At 33.4% G+C, this 19,903-nt stretch overlaps 1 protein-coding gene across 3 annotated transcripts in view; it reads left to right on the plus strand.

Moving 5' to 3' along the window:
- Positions 1-1,578: 1,578 nt before the first annotated feature.
- The window catches only part of LOC124361594 (deformed epidermal autoregulatory factor 1), a 32,531-nt gene continuing 14,206 nt past the window's right edge, over positions 1,579-19,903 (plus strand). The window contains exons 1-5 of one of the 3 annotated variants that reach the window (XM_046815623.1): positions 1,579-2,006; positions 6,056-6,166; positions 10,147-10,278; positions 13,220-13,365; positions 13,710-13,809. In XM_046815623.1, the coding sequence (XP_046671579.1) occupies positions 1,776-2,006; positions 6,056-6,166; positions 10,147-10,278; positions 13,220-13,365; positions 13,710-13,809 (720 nt within the window). In that variant the 5' untranslated portion in view covers positions 1,579-1,775. Of the gene's footprint in view, positions 2,007-6,055; positions 6,167-10,146; positions 10,279-13,219; positions 13,366-13,709; positions 13,816-19,903 lie in introns of all 3 variants that reach the window. The other 2 variants (XM_046815624.1, XM_046815625.1) reach the window with 2 other exon arrangements.

Raw genomic sequence — 19,903 nt, forward strand, 5'->3', positions numbered from 1 at the left:
GGAGATCTTGACTTGGAGCCCCATAAGAACAATTCTAAACTTCAAACACTTTTATACCTTTATGTTTAGTCTAGAGAAATGGGTGATGTCTCATTTTAAAGATTTGGTAAAGCGTCCAAACGTTTCCACGTTTTATGATATTTTATTTCTTATTCAGAAACAAACTCAAACCTTTTTTTACTTCATATTTTAAATATAAAAAAATACAATTTTCAAGAAAATTAAAAACTGTTTCAATATGTACTAATCATATCTTTAAAGTAAGATATATTCCATAATTCTATGACCTAAAACAAGTTTGTAAAAGTGTTTGAAGTTTAATGTTCTTTTTTATGTAGTAGGCCTAAAACTCAAGATCATTTTGCTATAGCAGGCTCTTAAAATAAATTGAAATAAAGTTAGTTACATTACTCAGTCATTGAAAACCATTCCTATTGTAGGTGTAGGTAGTACTATCAATCTTTAAAATGAAGAGAAAAGAATAAGTATAGTCTGACCAAGGAGTTGAGAGCCAATATGCATTGTTTAACCCCATAACCTAGTTTTTCTCGAAATAAACAGAGACATATTCCCCAAGAAAGAAATTGAATATCAACAGTACTAGTTTTGGTGGGGCCGAGACAGGAAGGTATAAAAAGGATTAAAAAATTAAATGACTTTTTTCAAATCATATATTTATTGGCTTGACACACTTAATTTCTGTATTTTTATCCCATCCAACATCCCAAAAAGTGAGTCTTAACTAACAGTCTAAGGGCTTAGATTCCATTTGCCCTACTCACAACCTGAGTTTTTAAATTTATAGGTGAATATTTAATAAGTAGGAAATTAGTCGTTAGCTGCATTAATTTTGGTGGAAGGTTATCAAACAGATTAAAAATATGAAATGGTAATTTTTCCCGCTGATTATATATTTTTAGTGTGTTACATTTAAAACAGAATATGGTTATAGCTGTATACGGCACCGTCAGACAACTAGATAAAGAGATTGAAAGTCGCTAATTTTAAGTTTATGTTTGGCACAAAAGAAAAAGTTTTGGACATAAATAAGTTTTTTTTATTTATAATTTCTTATGAAACTTTTCGATTCTCCTTGAGGCGTTCAGAATACTTTATTCAAAATATACAAGAAATGTTTGCGTTGATGAAAAGTTACTGCCAGATATGATGAAAGCAGTGCAGTTGTATGTCCAATAATTATTGTTGCTGGCCATATTCCTTTTACTTTTGTTTCATTAAATAACAACGCATTTCCAGAAGACAACCCATTCGGAAATAGGTGCCTTCTTTTTCTGAAGAAAGCAGCAATTTCTCTTACTAAGCCACATCTTATTTTTGCAATAATCTAGTGTTACCCTAGGCAGTAACAATAGCCTGGATGAAGCGGCAAAACATTAATCTGATTCATGATATTATATTGTATTCATCTAATATTTATTAACTAAATATTATGTCTGTTGCATTACCAGTTTAGAATGATTTGACACATTAGTTAGAATATTATTGATTACTGATAGAGAATTTTTAAAATTGACATGGAGGGGTGCTGCGCCAAGCGGCGACGAGATAAGGCTGTAGCTGTAGACTAGACAAGAACCGAGAGGAGCAGCCATTATTGGAAGATTACTACTGTTATTCTATTGAACGTGGGTGAGAGTAAAATTATTTGCTTGACGCCAGTTAGTCTTTTTTATGTAATACTAAATGTTGTGTTTTAGTATTAAAAACGTTTACATATGCATGAAATTATACTTCGCGCCTTTTTGTTAAAATAAATGGATGATCAAACTTCGGAACAAGTCGTAATACCGGACATGGCCGAACCATTGACGAACGAATCCGAGAGTAATGGAAATTTATCTTCGGACGAACATAAAACAGTTTCGGTAGCGGCTGTTGAGTCTGTTTCAGTGTCTTCTGCTGTCCCGGTTTCTTTACCTGTTGGATCATTAATAAATGTTTCAGCTGGCACAACATTTAACGTCATCACTCCAGACCAACTTCAGGTAAGAATTGCCTTCAGTTTAATCGATTTTCCAGTTGCTACCAATTCCACGCCTATTAATACTGAGGTAGATAATATATGTTGTATGGCTCCTGATTAGCCTAGTACATCTTTTAGATTGAAAATTTATTATTTTGTTTTTTAATTGGTTGTTTTTATCAGTTTATTATAAAATATCTCCCATCTCGATAGCCTTAGAATTATAGGCTTAATATAAACAAGTTGGATGGGCCAATTATTTCTGATTATTTTTCAAAGTCCTCACTCAATTGGTTATCCCTGCAAACAATTCATTAATATATTAACTTATGTGTTGAATATTCTCACTGGATATAAAACTTACGACTAAATTAGTGGTATGTCTAGGCTTAGCATTCTGAGATAGGTTGTTAGGTATTACCAGTAGTTTAAGTACTAGCCTACACTCATCTGGTTGTTTTATCAAATGGATTGATTGTTTAATCCGAATGAAGTATTCTATATTACACTTTATTTAACTTAACATATGATTTCAACTTATTAATATATAGAATCATTTGGTAATAGCAATCGAATAAGAAGTGTAGGCCACTTTTTAAAGTACTACGGGTAGGGTCCAATAAGCGGACCCGGTTTTTTATATCGAAATTGGCAAACGATATTACTTAATCATAACCATCGATATAATCAATCGATACTGATGAATTATTTTTAACAACTTAAATAATCTATATGAACAGCTGTAAACACTTTCAAATAATACAATTAAGGTAGTATTTTAAATTTCACGTAACATTGTGTATTAAAATGGCCGTCAATCTTAGGAAGCTTCACCAAATTGCTTTAAAAGACGATAAAATATGTTTTTTTATGGCTTCAGGATGTTGGGTTAGTACCTAAGAATCCATTATGTGATATTGTAACAAATGTAACTGTCAGAGGAGCTAACATGGTCGTCTTCAGATGCAAAAAAAGAAGGTAATGGTGGACACAACTTTAGTAAAAACGTTTTCGTTCTGTTTCATTTAGTTAAAGTTATGAGTTTCCCTGATTTTGGTTATGTTCATTTATTATTTGTTATCATTAAATTCACATTTTAATTTAAACATATGATTGTTATTACTTTTATATCGATTGATAGTCTATGATTCGATATGCGAATATTAGGTATCGATGATTATATTCTTCGATATAAAAAACCGGGTCCGCTTATTGGACCGTACCCAGTACTACTTCCAGTATACATGCGATTGCGCCTTTTTCACTTCTGTATAGTAAAACAACAGTGCAATACGTGCTTACATTTCATTATAAGACCTGAGATTGACTCCCTTCCCACATACTGGTAGCTACTCTCAACATATGAAAAATAATACAACTCATCGCTTATTTCCAATAGAAGGGTAGGGTACGATAAGCGGACCTGGTTTTTTATATCAAAATTGGCAAACGATGTTACTTAATCATAACCATCGATATAATCAATCGATACTGATTAATTGTTTTGAATTATTAATTTAAATAGTCTATAATAGTCAATAGCTGTAAACACTTTAAAATAATAGGCTACACGTAAATTAATATTTCAATTTTACATAAGTAATTTTAATTATAAAAAATGGCAGTTAATTTTAGAAAACTACACGACATTGCTTTGAAAGATGATAAGACATAAATAAAATATATATTGTTTTTGTGGCTTCAACCTGTTGGACTCGTACCAAAAACCCCATTATGTGAAATTTGTGGGAACGAAACAACTGTAACTGTGAGAGGAGCAAATATGGCCGTCTTCAGTTTTCCTAATTTTTGTTATAATAATTTGTTTGATCACTGTAAATATTAAATTCATATTTTAATTTAAAACATATGATTGTAATTGAGGACTACAGATACTTTTATATCGGTTAATAGTCTAGGATTTGAGATGTGAATATTAGGTATCAAAGACTACATTCTTCGATATAAAAAACCGGGTCTGCTTATCGTACCCTACCCCAATAGAATTCAGTGAGTATAATTTGAAAATAAAAATATTAAGTTTTGTAACGAATGTTACTAGCCTATTCAATGTTGTTAACAACTAGGCTTATAAATAGACAACTTGGGCATTGTATTTGCTTATGTAATGTGTTTATATTGGGTGGGTTAGTAACTTAATCTAATTTATCAACCATAAATCAATATTTAGGCTGTTTTTAATTTTTATTTTTATTTCTCTAAAAATAGGCTTTGAACAGTTTGATTTAAGTTAATACTAAAAAACTAATAGTTGAAACATAACCTATTATTAGAGGGTTTTAGTGTTTAACTCAGTCTGGGAGGCTTTCATGAATAGGCTACAATGCTAGTTGTAACATTTCTTAACTAAAACTTAGCCTGGGTAGACTTTAATAAGCGGCCTACTCTCGTTATTCGATTTCTCTTATCGAATGGTTTGATTGTTTTTATCTGAAGGATAATAGGATATTACAGTTTATTTAACTTAGCATATGATTTCAACTTATTAGTTATAGTAATTTTAATGTAAACAATAACGAACAAGAAGTAACTTATATTTTGAGACTTTGGAAAATGGCGATGAATAGGAGGAAAATATGTCAGATATTTCTCACAAGTGACAAGATTTGTTTACGTAGTTTCAACATGTGGTTTTGGCTGCTGTTAACAAAATGGGCAGAATTCTCTCCTTCAGTACACAAAAGCGGTTACTTATTGATATCAAGCTGGGCAAATTATAAATATTGTAAGGTTTCTTTGATATCTATGTCTAGACCATGGTTGGTTTTGTTGTTTTGTAATGTTATTATAAAATTTATGTATTTAAAAGTGCAATGTATTATTATTGTGTATGATTTTCACATATACCGAAGTTGGATAATATATCGAATTGTTCAATAACAGCAATCGAATAACGAGTTTAGGCCGCTTATAAAAGTCTTCCCCTTAGCCTACATTTCACCTCATTTCTACATTCATAAAGAATTTTGTAGAATTAGTCCAACTCCTCATGTACACTTGCCACATGAGTTATCAATTTTCAATGCCACAGTATTCATCAATTATACAACGAATTTTGAAAAAGGTTTCTTTTTACCAATACAAGAGAAATGTTTATATATAAACATACTTCTGAAAATAATTTATTTCCGAATTAAGTTATAAGTATAATAAAAAGAAGAAACTTGTGATGCATAGTAAAGCCCCAGCACATTTTAGTCTCATGGTTTGTGGTGTACTACTTGTATCTAACCTACCTTGACATACTAATGTAGGTAGAGTTCAATATCCTTAAATGTTCTCGTTATTTGACTGTGGTGGGCGCAAGTAGATACTATTCCACTGCTCTTGAGGGAACATGTCTTGTTCCGCAGTCAATTTTTTTCTAGATTGTACTTATCAGTTTTTTTTTAGTAACATGCATTTTATAACATGCATCTCATGTGATACTTAATAGTAGCAGTTCAATAATATGTGCCAAATCATTTCAGCTGTAACTTTTTGGGTAAATTGTAAAAAAATATTGTAGGACTCTTCTCAGCAAATAGAGCTTTTGTTCTGTCAGCTTTACCAATGTCATATAAATTGCCTATTAAAAACCTAAAAATTCATAATAGATTGGGCCGAAACCCCTCACAATACTGTTAACATTTAGAAAACAAACAGAATTGAATTGGAAGGATATTTACTAAATTTGATTATATCAAGTCGCTGACTGTACAATTACAGACAGTTAACCATTGTAAGAATGTTGAACATATGATAAAATAGAATTTTGTGAAAAAGCAGAGATGGTGGTTTCTCAATGTTTAGCCTGAGTTATATTCAGTTTTGAGAGATATATGAGGGTTACAAATGTTGAGATATTCTTCATAGTTTTCTTAATGATTGTGTAAAACAATTTAATTTTTGACTCCATAAACTTCAAACCTCATTTTAAGAAAATTTAAACAGATTTTTCACTTTAATTTGTAATTTCTTCCAACAAATTTAGAAAAATTCTCTTTCATATTTTTTTCTCAGCCTAATTTTAAAATGACAATTTATACATTATTACTTTTATATTCACAGCTTTCTGGATCAACTCACTTCAAGCCTCTTCTGTGTGTTGACAATGCTTGCCTCTGTGACGGTCGACAAGACAAGGATTCAGATTCTCTGCGATCTTGGGTTAGGACAGAGGTACATACCATAGGCATAGATTCATAATAACTTCCACAACAATATTAACTATAATGTTCTTTTATTGTTAGTTCAGAAATATATTGTGGATCAAGTAATGATAGTGGAAGAAATATTGTCAGATATTCAGTCTTGCAAAAGAAGTCAAACTCAAAAATGTATAAAAAAGCCTGAAACAAAATTGCAAAAACCTTCTATATCTATAATATAGGCTAAAACATTTTAATACTGTTTCCAATACTAATTTGTTCTTTGAAGCAAATAAACCAAATTCTATATGTTGTGTGTGTTACACCCGTGTAACATTCGTTTTTAACCAGATTATTTCATGTTTTGAGGACATGTTCCCTCTAGTTCGCTATTCACACTATCAATGCATGGCAGGGTATTGGCTGGAACTAAAATCATCATTCGTTCCGAGTAAGAGAGCCAGTGCGGCGGATGTGTCACAGGCATTAGAACTCTATTCTATAAACTAGCTTTTCTATTCTTTTGGCACATCACAGTGATGGATCTTGATTAGTTGGGGTCCTCAGGTCTTTCAACACCTACTGAACTTTCATATTCACCTGTATCAAGTGCAGATGAGAATTCACAACACTTGTAGCAAGAGTGATAGTGAATCAGACTAGGATGATGACGGGGAGGTAATTGTGAATCCGACTTTAAACAACTCCACAACCGGTCTTCGGGATATTACCTTTACAAAAGGTCTTTTGTGCCCAATTCCAGAACAAAAACCAATTTATCTCTTCAGTTTACTCCTCGATAAAGTGTTGGAGAATATTGTTAAATTTACCAATAAAAAGGTTGAAACAGAGTTTCTGGAAAGGGGTTCCAATGAAAATGCAAGAATTAATTCCTGAAAAGATGCTACTGTTAATGGGCAAGTTTTTTTTAGACTCCTTGCTTTACACAGGCACAATAAAACTAAACAGAATCAATGACTATTGGAAGACACAATGGCTCTTTTCACTACCCTCATTCAAACAACACATGAGCAGGGACAGATTCCTCGTAATCTTACGTTGTTTGTCCCTATCAAATGACTCACACATTGATGATGAAAAAATTATGGCTATTTAAAGTCAGAAATGTTGTAGGATATTTCAACATAAAGATGAATTCTGTCTATTATCCCGGGAAGGAGTTGTCTCTAGACGAGGACATGATCTTTTGGCAGGGCAGTCTTCAATTCCAGCAAGACACAAGTACAGCATTAAACTATATAGTTTAGCTGAGCCTGAGGGTCTAGTATTAATGTATAAATGATCCTACTTTGGGTAAAGGTCATGCTAGTAAATTTGTCTTAGATCTCATACAGGGTAAACTTTTAGCATCAGTGCTCCTTGCTATTGTACTGGAACATTGAGAGTAAATCGCAAGGACAATCCGTCAGATGTAGTTAATGGCAAACTAAAAAAGGATGAAACCATCGCCTGCTACAGTAATGGAGTTATGATTGGAGCATGGAAGGGAAAAAAAGGTGTTGTACATTTCAATATAATTTCAAAATAATATGGCTATTCATATAAACAAACATGGTGTAGAAAGAATATAACCTCTACCCATCATACAGTACAATGGTCACATGAAGATGATTGATCGATCAGATCAACTTCTGACCTGTCGTTACAGGAATGTTACAGGATGTTACAGGAAGACTGTCAGATGATATATGAATGAATACACACTAGCTATGATCATGTACAATAGTAACATATGTGAGCCGGGAGAAGGAAGGTGTCATTGTATGATTTCCGCTTGGCTGTGTTGGAGAAACTTCTTTCTCGGCTAGAGAACCCTGAGTGGACACCTGATTGCATCGGGCAGGGGAGACATGACATTGTGATTTGTGAGGAACGAGACAGCAAAGGTAGAATGAAACGTAAAAGGTGTAGAGTGTGCCACTCCAGAAAAAATTGTGAAAATGACCCCATACCATTGCCGTCTAAGGTAGAATGAAACGTAAAAGGTGTAGAGTGTGTCACTCTAGAAAAATTGTGAAAATGACCCCATACCATTGCCGTCTGTGCCCTACTAATTGTTTTGAATATTACTATGACAACCTGTAATGAGAAAATCAGTGGAAGGTGTATATCTGTAAATACAATAATATAGGCTAGTTTTATTGTGTAGAATATTTATAAAATGCATAACGGTATAAAAAGCATTGTGTATGTGACACAGGTATAATGTAAAAGTGATATTTTGGTGAGAATGTAACACATGTGTTACATAATAGTGAAATTTAGGTACAAATGTGACATGGATGTAACATTGAGGTATGAATTGAAATGAAAATAAAAATAATCTTTATTCATACGTTGCATATTCATATACAAAGAATGGTGTCAATGTTAGAAATTGTAAATCTAATAAAACATTCTAATAAAAGTTAAGCATAGTAGTGTTTTTACATTTAAAATGTACAAGTTATACAACAAATTTCACCTGGTTCAGATGTAATATAAAAATATAAGGCAAAAAGAAATACATTGATGAGTATTATTGATGATATATTATGATTATTAAAATTTAACATTCTTTTTAAATTAAAATAAGCTGTTACTTACCTAAAATTTAAATAATAAAGTTGCTACAATAAATAAAAGGTGCAACACTTAAAATTATTATAAAATTGGTTATATTATGATAATTAAAATTTAACATTCTTTTAAAATTAAAATAAGATAAGTTACTTACCTACAATTTAAATAAAAACATTACATGCAATAAATAAATGATAAAACACTTAAAATTATAAAAATATAAATAAGTGTATTTGTATCTGTGTGCTTGTGTTATATCAGTGTATCATACAAAATTATGTCAAATCTGGTGGGATGAAGACATTGATTCCAACTTTACTAGTACCCTCATTTTCAGTCTTTTCACAACCACTGGTATGTAAAACGTCAATAAAATTGTTTAGCACCTAGGAACCCAACCATGTCGTAGGGCAGCAGTGAATGTTTCAATAATGTTGCACTTGACCATATCTTATTTTAAAGACTTATTATAAACAAAATATAAGATCTTAAAATGAAATAACATATATTTTTAAGATCAATTAATTATTGGCCACTTGCCATTAAGAATCATCCAAAATCTGACTTCTGGCAGTCCCAGAGTAACAATAATTGTTAATTTATTTATATTAAATGATTGTATGATTTTATAACATTTATTGAAAAACAAAATTATATCAGGATTTAAGCATATGAGAGCTAAAAAAGATTTCTTGAATTTTTTTTACTTTAAAAATATAAAACAATGTTTTTCTAGAAACTAGTTTTTAAAATACACATTTTTAAGTAAACATAATTTTTTATTTTAGATTTAGTGGTAAATCAGTGAGTTGTGACAAAAATTTCTATACAATATTTGATTCCCTAAAATCTGACAAACAGCAATCAATTCTGTTTATAATTCAAATTTAACATTCTCATGTTTTTCATCTCCTAGAGACCTTTAAGATGATATGCAACTTGAGGCATGTTTATGTTTCACATTTTCACCAACTCCTAGTAAACTGTTAAAGATGAAAATTCACTGATGAAATACAAAACTCTACTGTTTAGGTTTTATAAATAAACTTTCAAAGCAAATATACAGCATGTAAAATTTCACTTTAATAAGTTAAACATTCTAATAAAAGTTAGTTAGCATAGTAGTGTTTTTACATTTAAAATGTACAAGTTATACAACAAATTTCACCTGGTTCAGATGTAATATAAAAATATAAGGCAAAAAGAAATACATTGATGAGTATTCATGTATGTACAAACAGTTGATACATGAAACAACATGTTGCAAACATGAAAATATTTATTGTAATGCATTCATAAACAACAGACTGACCATTGACGTTTTTGTATTTAATTACCATGAATAATATTACATTGAGAGAAGCCTCTACCAATCTATTTCATTTTTATTTTTCTTCTTACGTGACAAATATTTGTTTCTTTTGACAGAACGGAACACTAAAGGCCACTCACATAGTGATACAGGATGGTTCTGCTGATGAGTCCTCAACTGCCTCCCACAACTGTACCTCCTCATGGACTGAGTATGCTGGGATGCCAGTGCTACCTGTCCGCTGCAAGGTAGGCTTATTGTACAATATCTATTTTAATATTTTGTGAATTAATTCCTAATAGATTTATTATTCTTTATATATGATAACATATTACGTAGGCAAGTAATAGATAAGGAAGTTGTACATATTTCTGTCCTACAAAAAAACCCCGGGCCAACACTTTGGTTACCAATAATATCACAAAAAGTATGTGGGGTCCAGTAACTTTGGTTGTCTACCTTTCACATCCAGTGAGGATACTCAAAAGCCCAGAATCTCATGTTGTATTTGTTCACTTGTTCATTTGTATACAGTTTAATTAGACTTCTTTTTACTTCCATAAAAAAATCTATTAATGCTTGTTTTACAGTCATAATTATGTTTTTCTTTTATATCTTCAATAACTTATTTGTTATTTGTTTTGCTCAATTAGATACTTAAAATATATTTAACTAGACAAAATAATCACATCATGTCTTGGAGATAAACAAGGTAGGACTAAGGTTACATAGGGTGCAAAATCTCAAGACTATAGCTTATTACGTTTTCAAGATGTCCTCCGGTCATATAGATAAATATGCATCATACAGAAAAGAAACTTTTAAATATCCAGGTATACAAAAACAAAAGTGTGTCAATCTACTAAGTCCAAATTTCATGGTTGGACATACATCATCATTCACAGACTTATTCTTGTAATTGTAGACATGAAGTTTCGTGAAAAATTTAGAGCCTATAGATGATCTTTATCGAGATATTCCTCATCCAGAATTTGCTGCTTCGCTTTAGAGTAGTGGGCTGGCACCTCATCATGCATAAACAATATTTCTTAGATAGTTTGTTCAGTAATATTCAGCAATAACATAGGCAAGTAATAGATAAGGAAGTTGTACATATTTATGTCCTCCAAAAAAAAACCTGGCCAACATGTTGGTTACCAATAATATCACAAAAAGTAATGGTCCAGTATTCACTTCTCCATTACTCTGGAAGGTTGCTTTGTTGCACCATAAAACCTTGAAAAAAATTCATCTTCGTGCATTTTATGACAGGCCCACAAACAAAAGTTTATTTTTAGAAGGTGGTCATCTCCATGCAGATCTTGATGTAGTGAAATCCAGTATGGATGCATTTTATTCTCCCTAAGGATCCTGACTACTGATCATTTGCTAATGCCTGCAACAGTAGCAACTCTTCTGGATGAGTCACGTGGATTGAGCTGAATCGCAACCAAAATGTCTGTTACTTTATCATTCCTTACAGGCCTAGTGAACTGTTTCCTTTTGTTGTGATCTGGTTGTACTTTTCGAATTTCATGGACATGACTAGCAAGTCTGTGGAACAAATTTTTGTGAATGTTCACAGTACTGGTAACGTTGAGTGTATGGAGCAAAAGAAAAGCAGCTGTGTAGTTCTGTAAACATTCACCTAACACCATCAATATCGAGAAAGCTTCCTCGTTGGTAAATTGGCATATTTGATAGACAGTAAACGTCTTCACTGAAACACCACAAAACTGACTGACTAACTAAAAGAAATAAAATCCTTTGAAGAAATAAACATGATCATCTTTTATGATTTTTCCCAAACTTATTAAAAAAGGTTCAGTAGTTTTTGGAGGTATGCTTGTCCATACTAGTAGAAAGTAACTGAATATATAAACACATGTTTAGATTAATTAAAAACAGTTTAAAACATAGCTGGCATTGCTGTTTGGTTTGTTATCAAACAAATCCATTATAGGTCACTAATAAATAAATCGTAATTAATGTTTAAAATTTGATAGAAATTCACACTTTTAGTGTGCAGTACCTCACATTTATGGAAAGTGTTTTAAAAATAAGTGGTAGACATTTTTGAATACTTTAAGGCAAAGGTAGAGAAATATAACAAACTGTGTACTAAATACAATATAACATCGTGAAAATTTATATTTTTGGTCCCATTTCTTAACCATACCAAACTTTAAAATACAACAAATTTTAGTTTTTAAAAGAGATTGATAGGTGTCATGCTTCTTTTAGGGTTTATGAGTTTGAAATATATGTAAACTGTTTAAAAAAAAATTATAAATGTGCTGAAAAGTGACAACTGTAACATATTTTTAAAGAGTACATCTTTGGTAAACTGGGATAAAAAGTTTGATTTGCTCAAATTTTTAACAAGGTAACTTTAATGTAATAAAACACTATGGAACCATACAATTTTGACATTTTGGACCACCCTGTATACAAGAAGTGAAATAAATTAAAACCTTTTTCAAAATGACCAGTGACTAAGAGATCTTAAAAATGAGATACAGCTCAACCTACTTTTACATTGGAAAAATCTTTCAAAAATAACCCCTACCCCCCAAAAAGTGCCATTTTGGATATTTTCTCGAATGATTTGGGGTAAAAAATGGGGGTTTTCATCTAAGTGAAGAAGGTAGGCTTCTCGGTTCAGCCACTATACATCGTACACGGGTGGTCTGCCCCATCCTGTATAACTAGCTGATTACCTATCTATGCTTTGCTATAGGACCAAAACTTAACTCTAAGATTATTAAAAAACTTACTTTTATAAATATTAAACTTTTTTATACCATGCTTGTTTTAATTTTTCGTAAACAGGGATATATACAGGTAGTCACAAAGAAACTGAACATTTTTATATCAAATATGTTAAGTTATCATTAGTGTAACTTGATTTATAAATTTTAGTAAAGTATTACTGAGTTCCCTATATTACTTTAGGGTTGGGAACATAAATACTTAAACTTAAAATATTTTATGACAGAACAGTTTTTGCATGGTACTGACAAGATTATAAATTACATTATTAAATCAGACTATCACTGGTAATATAATCCAGCTATTTAGAGGATGGATTCTGAGGATAATTTGAGGGTGTGTTTTGAAAAAGGTTTTCATATGTCATCTGACGTTCTTTAAAGGACTCTTAGGTTATGAAGGGATTTAATGTTGCAGACAACAAATGCTGAACTACACAAGAACCGGTTTGGATCAGGAGGCAGAGGCCGTTGTATCAAATTGCTTGACAATTGGTACACTCCTAGCGAGTTTGAGGCATTCTGCGGCCGTGCCTCCAGCAAGGACTGGAAGAGAAGTATCAGGTACATAACTTTAGTTTTCACTGTAGAGTTTTCTTTTACCTTTCTTTCTTTGTATTAAAAAATAATTACTTATGATGTAAATCATTTAAAAATTGGATTTTTACTAGGGTTATTAAGAATTTATATTACACCATACAAATTTAAAAATTAACTGTATTTTTAATTGGTTTATTTATTTTTTATTTGGTTCTAAAATAGATTCTCTCTAATAGTGTGAAGTGCTCAGTGCAGAGAAAACTCCTTACAACAATTATACTGAGTAAGCTTACGTTAAGTTTAGTATTTTTGGTATGAGATCTAACTTTAATGTTCATTAAGTGTACAATATTTGAATCGATGTTCAGGTTTGGTGGGCGAAGCCTGCAGGCACTGATCGACGAAGGTATTCTTACCCCCCATGCCACCAGCTGTACGTGCTCGGCCTGCTGCGATGACGACTCTGCTGTAAGTGTATGTTTCTTGCACAATTTTTTATTAGTATAAGCTACAATTAGTATACATTAGTTATTTTGCCCTCAACAAGCTAAATAATCAATTTGATGAGTAAAAGTTGAGTCTTAAAAAGGCTATTTTTTGCTAATCAAAAGAGCATGCTGGGAAGCTGCCACCCGTGCATTTGAGTCTCCGTTTTTAAGATGGGGTTAAGTTAAAACTGCATTGTAAATAGGAACTCACCTCAAATCCCTAAATGCTTTTCTGCATAAATTTAGTTTTAGTGTCTTAGTGCTAATTAATTGTTAAAAATACAATTATTTGTTAAAAGTAATTGTTTATATTTTATATTCAATATACATTTTTCCATAAAAATTGTGTATAAATATCACCACAAAAGTCACTTGTGGCTCTTAAAAATATGCCATGCCACAGTGGCAGAGGTAGCTGAGTAACTTACATGCACATGTTTAAAATTTTGTTCATGAAATTGAATTTTTTAACAGTGTTTACCCTCTAACTGGCAACTGCCTTATTTACAGGAGTTTGGTCATCCCCGTACTGGTACTGGTATAAGCAGTTGCTTTGGAAATCGTTATTTTTTTCTTTATTTTCTATATTCTGTTCACACTTGAGTATTAATCGACCTATCAATTGAAGACATGTTTTATTATTCAATAAATAAAACTTTATTCCTCTTTATATTGTTAGAAAGAATGTCTTGTGTGACCAACTATTTCGACTGTGGCCAGCTGACTTAGCCAACTGTTTTATTAGTTACGTCTGGTGTCGTGTTTTGTTGATGTCTGGATAGTTGATTTATTTTTAGTTCATGCTTTTTTTTAATTATTATTAATATGGCTGGTGAAGACGGATTTAATTTTAGGAACATATCCAGTGATTTGGTAGAACTATTCAAAGCTGAATTGGAACCAGCTTTTTTTATCGGGCTTTTTTTATTCAAGATTTAATCTGTTGTGAATAACAAAAATATAGTAAAAATAATGTGAGTATCACTATTCTCTGAGTTTTTCTGAAAACAATAATATATAAGGTTAAACAATCATTGTAGGTTGAATTTCCAGTGTTGTAAAGAATTTGTACGAAAAGGCTAAAAATACAATGTTAGTACATTCAACACAAAAATTGCTAAAAAGAGTAAAATTTTATTGAGTAAAAGGGCTAAAGCTATATAAAAATTTATTGATAAGTATAAACTTATTATAAAAATTATTGAGCTTCTTTTGCATATTTTGGAATTTGTATAAACCTTTCACACATATATGATAAGATAGGGAAACTGATAAAAATTTCAAAGAATACATAGCAATACATTTTTAAACACAAAATTTATTTGAAAGTTAGAAAATAATAATAAAAATAATTTATCATGAAAACATTAATGTATAATAATTTGTATATTTGAGAGAAATTAAGTTTTGAGAGCTATGTAACAGTTTAATGAAAAGCTAACAAAAAGCTAAAAAGAGAGAGCAAGTATAGGAGCAGACACCACCAGTTGCAGGGATAAGTAACATCTAGAACAGACTAAAATGGTTTTGATTCATCACTAGTGCCATTTAGAGAACATAAGATGATATGTTTTACACTAATCTCCATATCTTTTAGCATGGGTGTCATATAAGTGTCTGTTGCAAGATACTGAAATCAAATTTTTATTGACATTAATCTTACTTAATTTTACATAAACTCTTGATTGTATATAATCAGCTTAATTTCATATACGAGGCATGTTTTCTTCAGTAAGTACCGTTTTGAAATTCCAGTGCAGCGGTCAGTGTTCTGGACTTGCATACTATCTACCTTCATCTGCTAGCAAACTACAAACACAGTCACAACAAAAATGGATCTTTACATCAATTAATGCATATTAAAAATGCCCCATCATTTGAAAATTCTGCTGACTGTGAAGTATGTGTAAGGGAAAAGGACAGTTCGTCCCCGCGCTTAGTCCTAAAAGGACCTTTGCACCTCCCTTACTTTAATTTTGTGTCCTCAAATTCCAAGGCTTTTGCAAAAACCGATCAGATTTGAGGACTCCTGTCCTCTGATGTCCTTGGGGCTGAGGAGATATGCTCCCAGGAATCTTTTCCGAGTGTCTAAGATGGCAGGACAATCTAACCAAATATGCTCTGCTGATTCCTCCTCTTCTCCACAGAGTTTACATTCGTCAGTCTGGCTAAGGCCCACCCTCATGAGATGTTTCCTTAGGGGGCCATGTCCTGTCAACATCCCTAATGTCAGTCTTATATCCTCCTTATAAGAGAGCTGTCCACCCTTTAACGTAAGGAGAGATAAAAATTTTGTATAGTCTTAATACTGAGGCTCTACTCAAATTAACGTTTCTTATCCTCTTTTCCCAATCTTTGACCAGAGCTTTGCTGTTGGAGAAGGATATCCCGCAACCTGGCTATTATAGTTTCGTAAATCCAACATTTCATTTTGGGTTTCAATTGCCATGTAAATCCAAATAGTCTCTTACAGGCCCCAAGGGCCATTGTCGCTTTGGATATTCTGTTTTCAATATGTGAGTTCCAAGTGAGCTTCTCATCCAGGATTATACCCAGGTATTTCACTTCTTTTGTTTGGTTTATACTGATTTCTTCCAGGTTGTATAAGCTGAAACTTTCTTGTCCTGGTAAAGGTTATCATATTTGTTTTAGATGGGTTGATCCGTAGACCTTCCCCATAACACCAGTTGCTTATGAGGTTTAGTTCTTCTTGAATTAGGTATTCCAGGGTGCCTTTGATTTTTCCTTTGACCATAAGCAATAGGTCGTCCGCATAACATAGTAGCCTTGTTCCCCTCTTCTCTGCTTTCCCCTCTCCTCTACCACCATCGCCCACAGGAGAGGAGACAGAACTCCTCCCTGGGGGCAGCCTTTCTGGGCCGTGATTGCGGCAGATTCATCTCCGTACTTTGCCTTTACTTGTCTTCTTTTTAGGAGGGCTACTATTCATTTGACTACATCTGAGGGAATTCCAAAATGTTCCATAGCAGTCTCCATGGATTGATATGCAACTCGGTTGAAAGCTCCTTCAATGTCCATAAAAACGCTGACTAGGGCTTCCTTTTCGTTGAAGGTGTTCTCCATTGCTTCCACTAAGCTGTGGAGAGCGGTCGTAGTTGATTTACCTTCTATATAAGCATGTTGAGTGGGACTAAGTTGGTGGACTGGTAAAATTTCATCCCTAATGTGTCTGTTTATTATTTTTTCCATAGTTTTCACCATGAAGGAGGTTAAGCTTATGGGTCTGTACGAGTTGGGTTGAGTTGGATCCCTGTCTTTTTTCCACACGAACACCACCAGTGCTGTCCTCCAGTTTTTTTGTATATATCCTAAGGCGTAACTGCTTCTGAACAGAATGATAAGGGTATTTAATAAGATGTCCAGCCCCTCTTGAAGAAGGGCTGGAAAAACTCCATCTGCCCTAGGAGATTTAAATGGCTTGAATGATCTTATTGCCCATTTAATTCTTTCGTGTGTGAGTAGTCTTTTAGACCGCTGTCTAGCTTTCGCAATTTCTCGACTGAATCTCCCCTCGACTAGAGAATAAATATCCTCATTTTGAGTCAAGAAAACACCGAAAAGTGCGTCTCCAGAAGCAGTTCTAAGGTCTCCTTCCTATTCCCTGTGAGGTCACCGCCTTTACTAAGGACCCCATAGGGTTAGTGTGATCAGTTTGGAGAGTTTTTTTAAGCCTGGCAGCCTCTGGTAGGCTGTTTATGTTTTAGCAAAAATTCCTCCAGGTTCTTCTTTTTTCTTTCTCAGTTCTCTGTCATATTCGTTTTGGGCTTGTAGATAGGAGATCCAATCGTCTGTCCTTTTTGCCCATTTTAGTAATTTCCTAGTTTTAATTCTTAGTGTCTCTAACCTACCAGTCCACCACGGCACGTCTTTCTTCAGCCTGTTTTGTCTGGGAGGGCAGTTTTCTCGTAGGCCTTTGATATAGCTTGTTCTACTAATTGTGCAGACCTTTCTAAGTCAAATTCATTTTTCTGGAAGGGTTCTATTTCTTCCAACTCTTCGGCTAGAGACACTCTGTATTCCCTCCTGTTAGTAGATTTAAGAACCCTGTGGGTCATGTTTTTCCCCCCTATCTCCTCTATGTCAAACCTAATAGGGCAGTGGTCCAGTAGTGAGGCCTCCTCTGAGACGTACCATTTTACAATGTTTATGTTTTTGAGACCTGTGGATAGGGTTATGTCTAGGACTTCTTGTCTAGTTCTGGTAATAAAGGTAGGACTGGACCCTCTATTTTCCAAAACTAAATCATTACAGAACATAAACTGTAGAAGTTCCTCATCTCTTGGGTTTATGTTTGTGCTTCCCCAGTAGGTTCCTGGATGTGCCAATGGCGCAGTGTAGTGGGTACGGCGGTTATCGCAAGATAACTAGATCAAGTAACGTCAAGCGTTGGTCACCTGCTTGGATAGGTGACCACTGAGCGATCCTGTCCTTGCAAGCAGCCCCGCCATTGGTGGTGGTTCGGAAGTCACCTTTAAGCCGTTGGTCCCCAGGTTAAGTGTTAGAGAGGCCTTCTTAACCCTAACTTCGCCTGGTAAAATAAGACATTCTTTACTTTTTTTTTAGGTATGGTGAGCATTGCAGTCACAGCCAAAAATGAGGGCTGAACCTCTATCTCTGCAGCTCTGCAATAGTCTTTCTATTTCTTTTGGTGGGCAACTTATTAACGGGTTGGGGAAGTAGGCTAAGTCTATGGTAACCTCTTTCACCCCTTGCTGTGATGCCACTTTCACAGTAGCCACCTTCACAAGATCTCTTGTTGTCAGATCTGTAATAGGAAAGGCTGTTATATTTTTTGAAATTAGAATACATGTTCTGGTATTTTCAATTGATCGATCATATATTACCAACTTGAGTCGTCAATCCTCTGATGCAACCTCTGTTGATCCAAGGTGGATAACTCGTGTTAGTTTAACCATAGGTTGTCCTTTCAACTCGTATGGCAGTACAGATGGCCGCTCTAATTTCATTAACAGTTCGGCAGCTATATTAGTTGTTTGTCTCCCCAGATCAGAATTATATTTAAATTTCCTCTGCGTTATTTATAGTAATTTAAAATGTTTAAAGAAAGAAATGTAAAATAATTAAAAATTTATTTGTAATGAATCTTTCTAATACAAAGATAAACATACGTTAGGGAAATTTAACTCTTATACGTATATTGTTGACAAATATATTGAAATACAATTTTATAAAGTAGCCCTTTGCAGTTATGATATACTCAGACATGATTACATTTTTCTTAGTATTTAAATTTTTTTTACAGAATAAAACTTTTTTGGAATAAAAAATACATACCTACATGTAGTCAAGAATAGTTGGCACATGTCTTGCAGTAAAATTTTCTAGGTTTCTGTCCATTTATTTATTTTAACGGTACAACACCAATTTAAAAAATATTACTAGTATATCTGAATGAAACCAACAATAGATAATAAGTATACAATAAAAGGAAACAAAAAACAAACAAATCAATGTCAAGGTATTTTAACAGATATGAACTAATTGTAAAACAGAGACTACTTAGCTCATGCACCATGTATCACTTCGTCTCTCATGAAACCAATAGCATCTGTCTGGAAAGAAGAATTCCCGAAGGAATTGACGGAGGAAGAAACCGCTTTGCCAGTCCTCAGGAGTCTGGATATGCGGATATATTGTGGTTTTGAGTATAATTAGTTGGCTGGAAACGCCTACTAAAAACTGACTTTGAGCGAGTCCCTCTCGGCACAGTGAAAGTCACAGCTCCCAGCAGGTCAGGACAGTCTATATCGCCGTTGACCAGCCCTCGCAGAAAGTCCGCCGCAAAAAGAGTGGTTGGATGTTGAACAGTCCTCCACGGTGTGGATTGGGGTCTCCATGTACTGATACCCAAGCCTTGTTCCCAGAGCTCTGATGAAGCGGACTTGCACTCTGTTGAGCATTTCAATGTGAAAGGCTTGATGAGGTGACCAAACAAGACAGCAGTACTCCAGCAAAGGACTGTCTGTACATGTTTGGTCCATTCTATCACTTCAGTGTATAGGCCCAGTACATGTCATTTGTCTTGTTTGCAC

The sequence above is a fragment of the Homalodisca vitripennis genome, chromosome 1, assembly GCF_021130785.1.
Source record: "Homalodisca vitripennis isolate AUS2020 chromosome 1, UT_GWSS_2.1, whole genome shotgun sequence".
NCBI lineage: Eukaryota > Metazoa > Arthropoda > Insecta > Hemiptera > Cicadellidae > Homalodisca > Homalodisca vitripennis.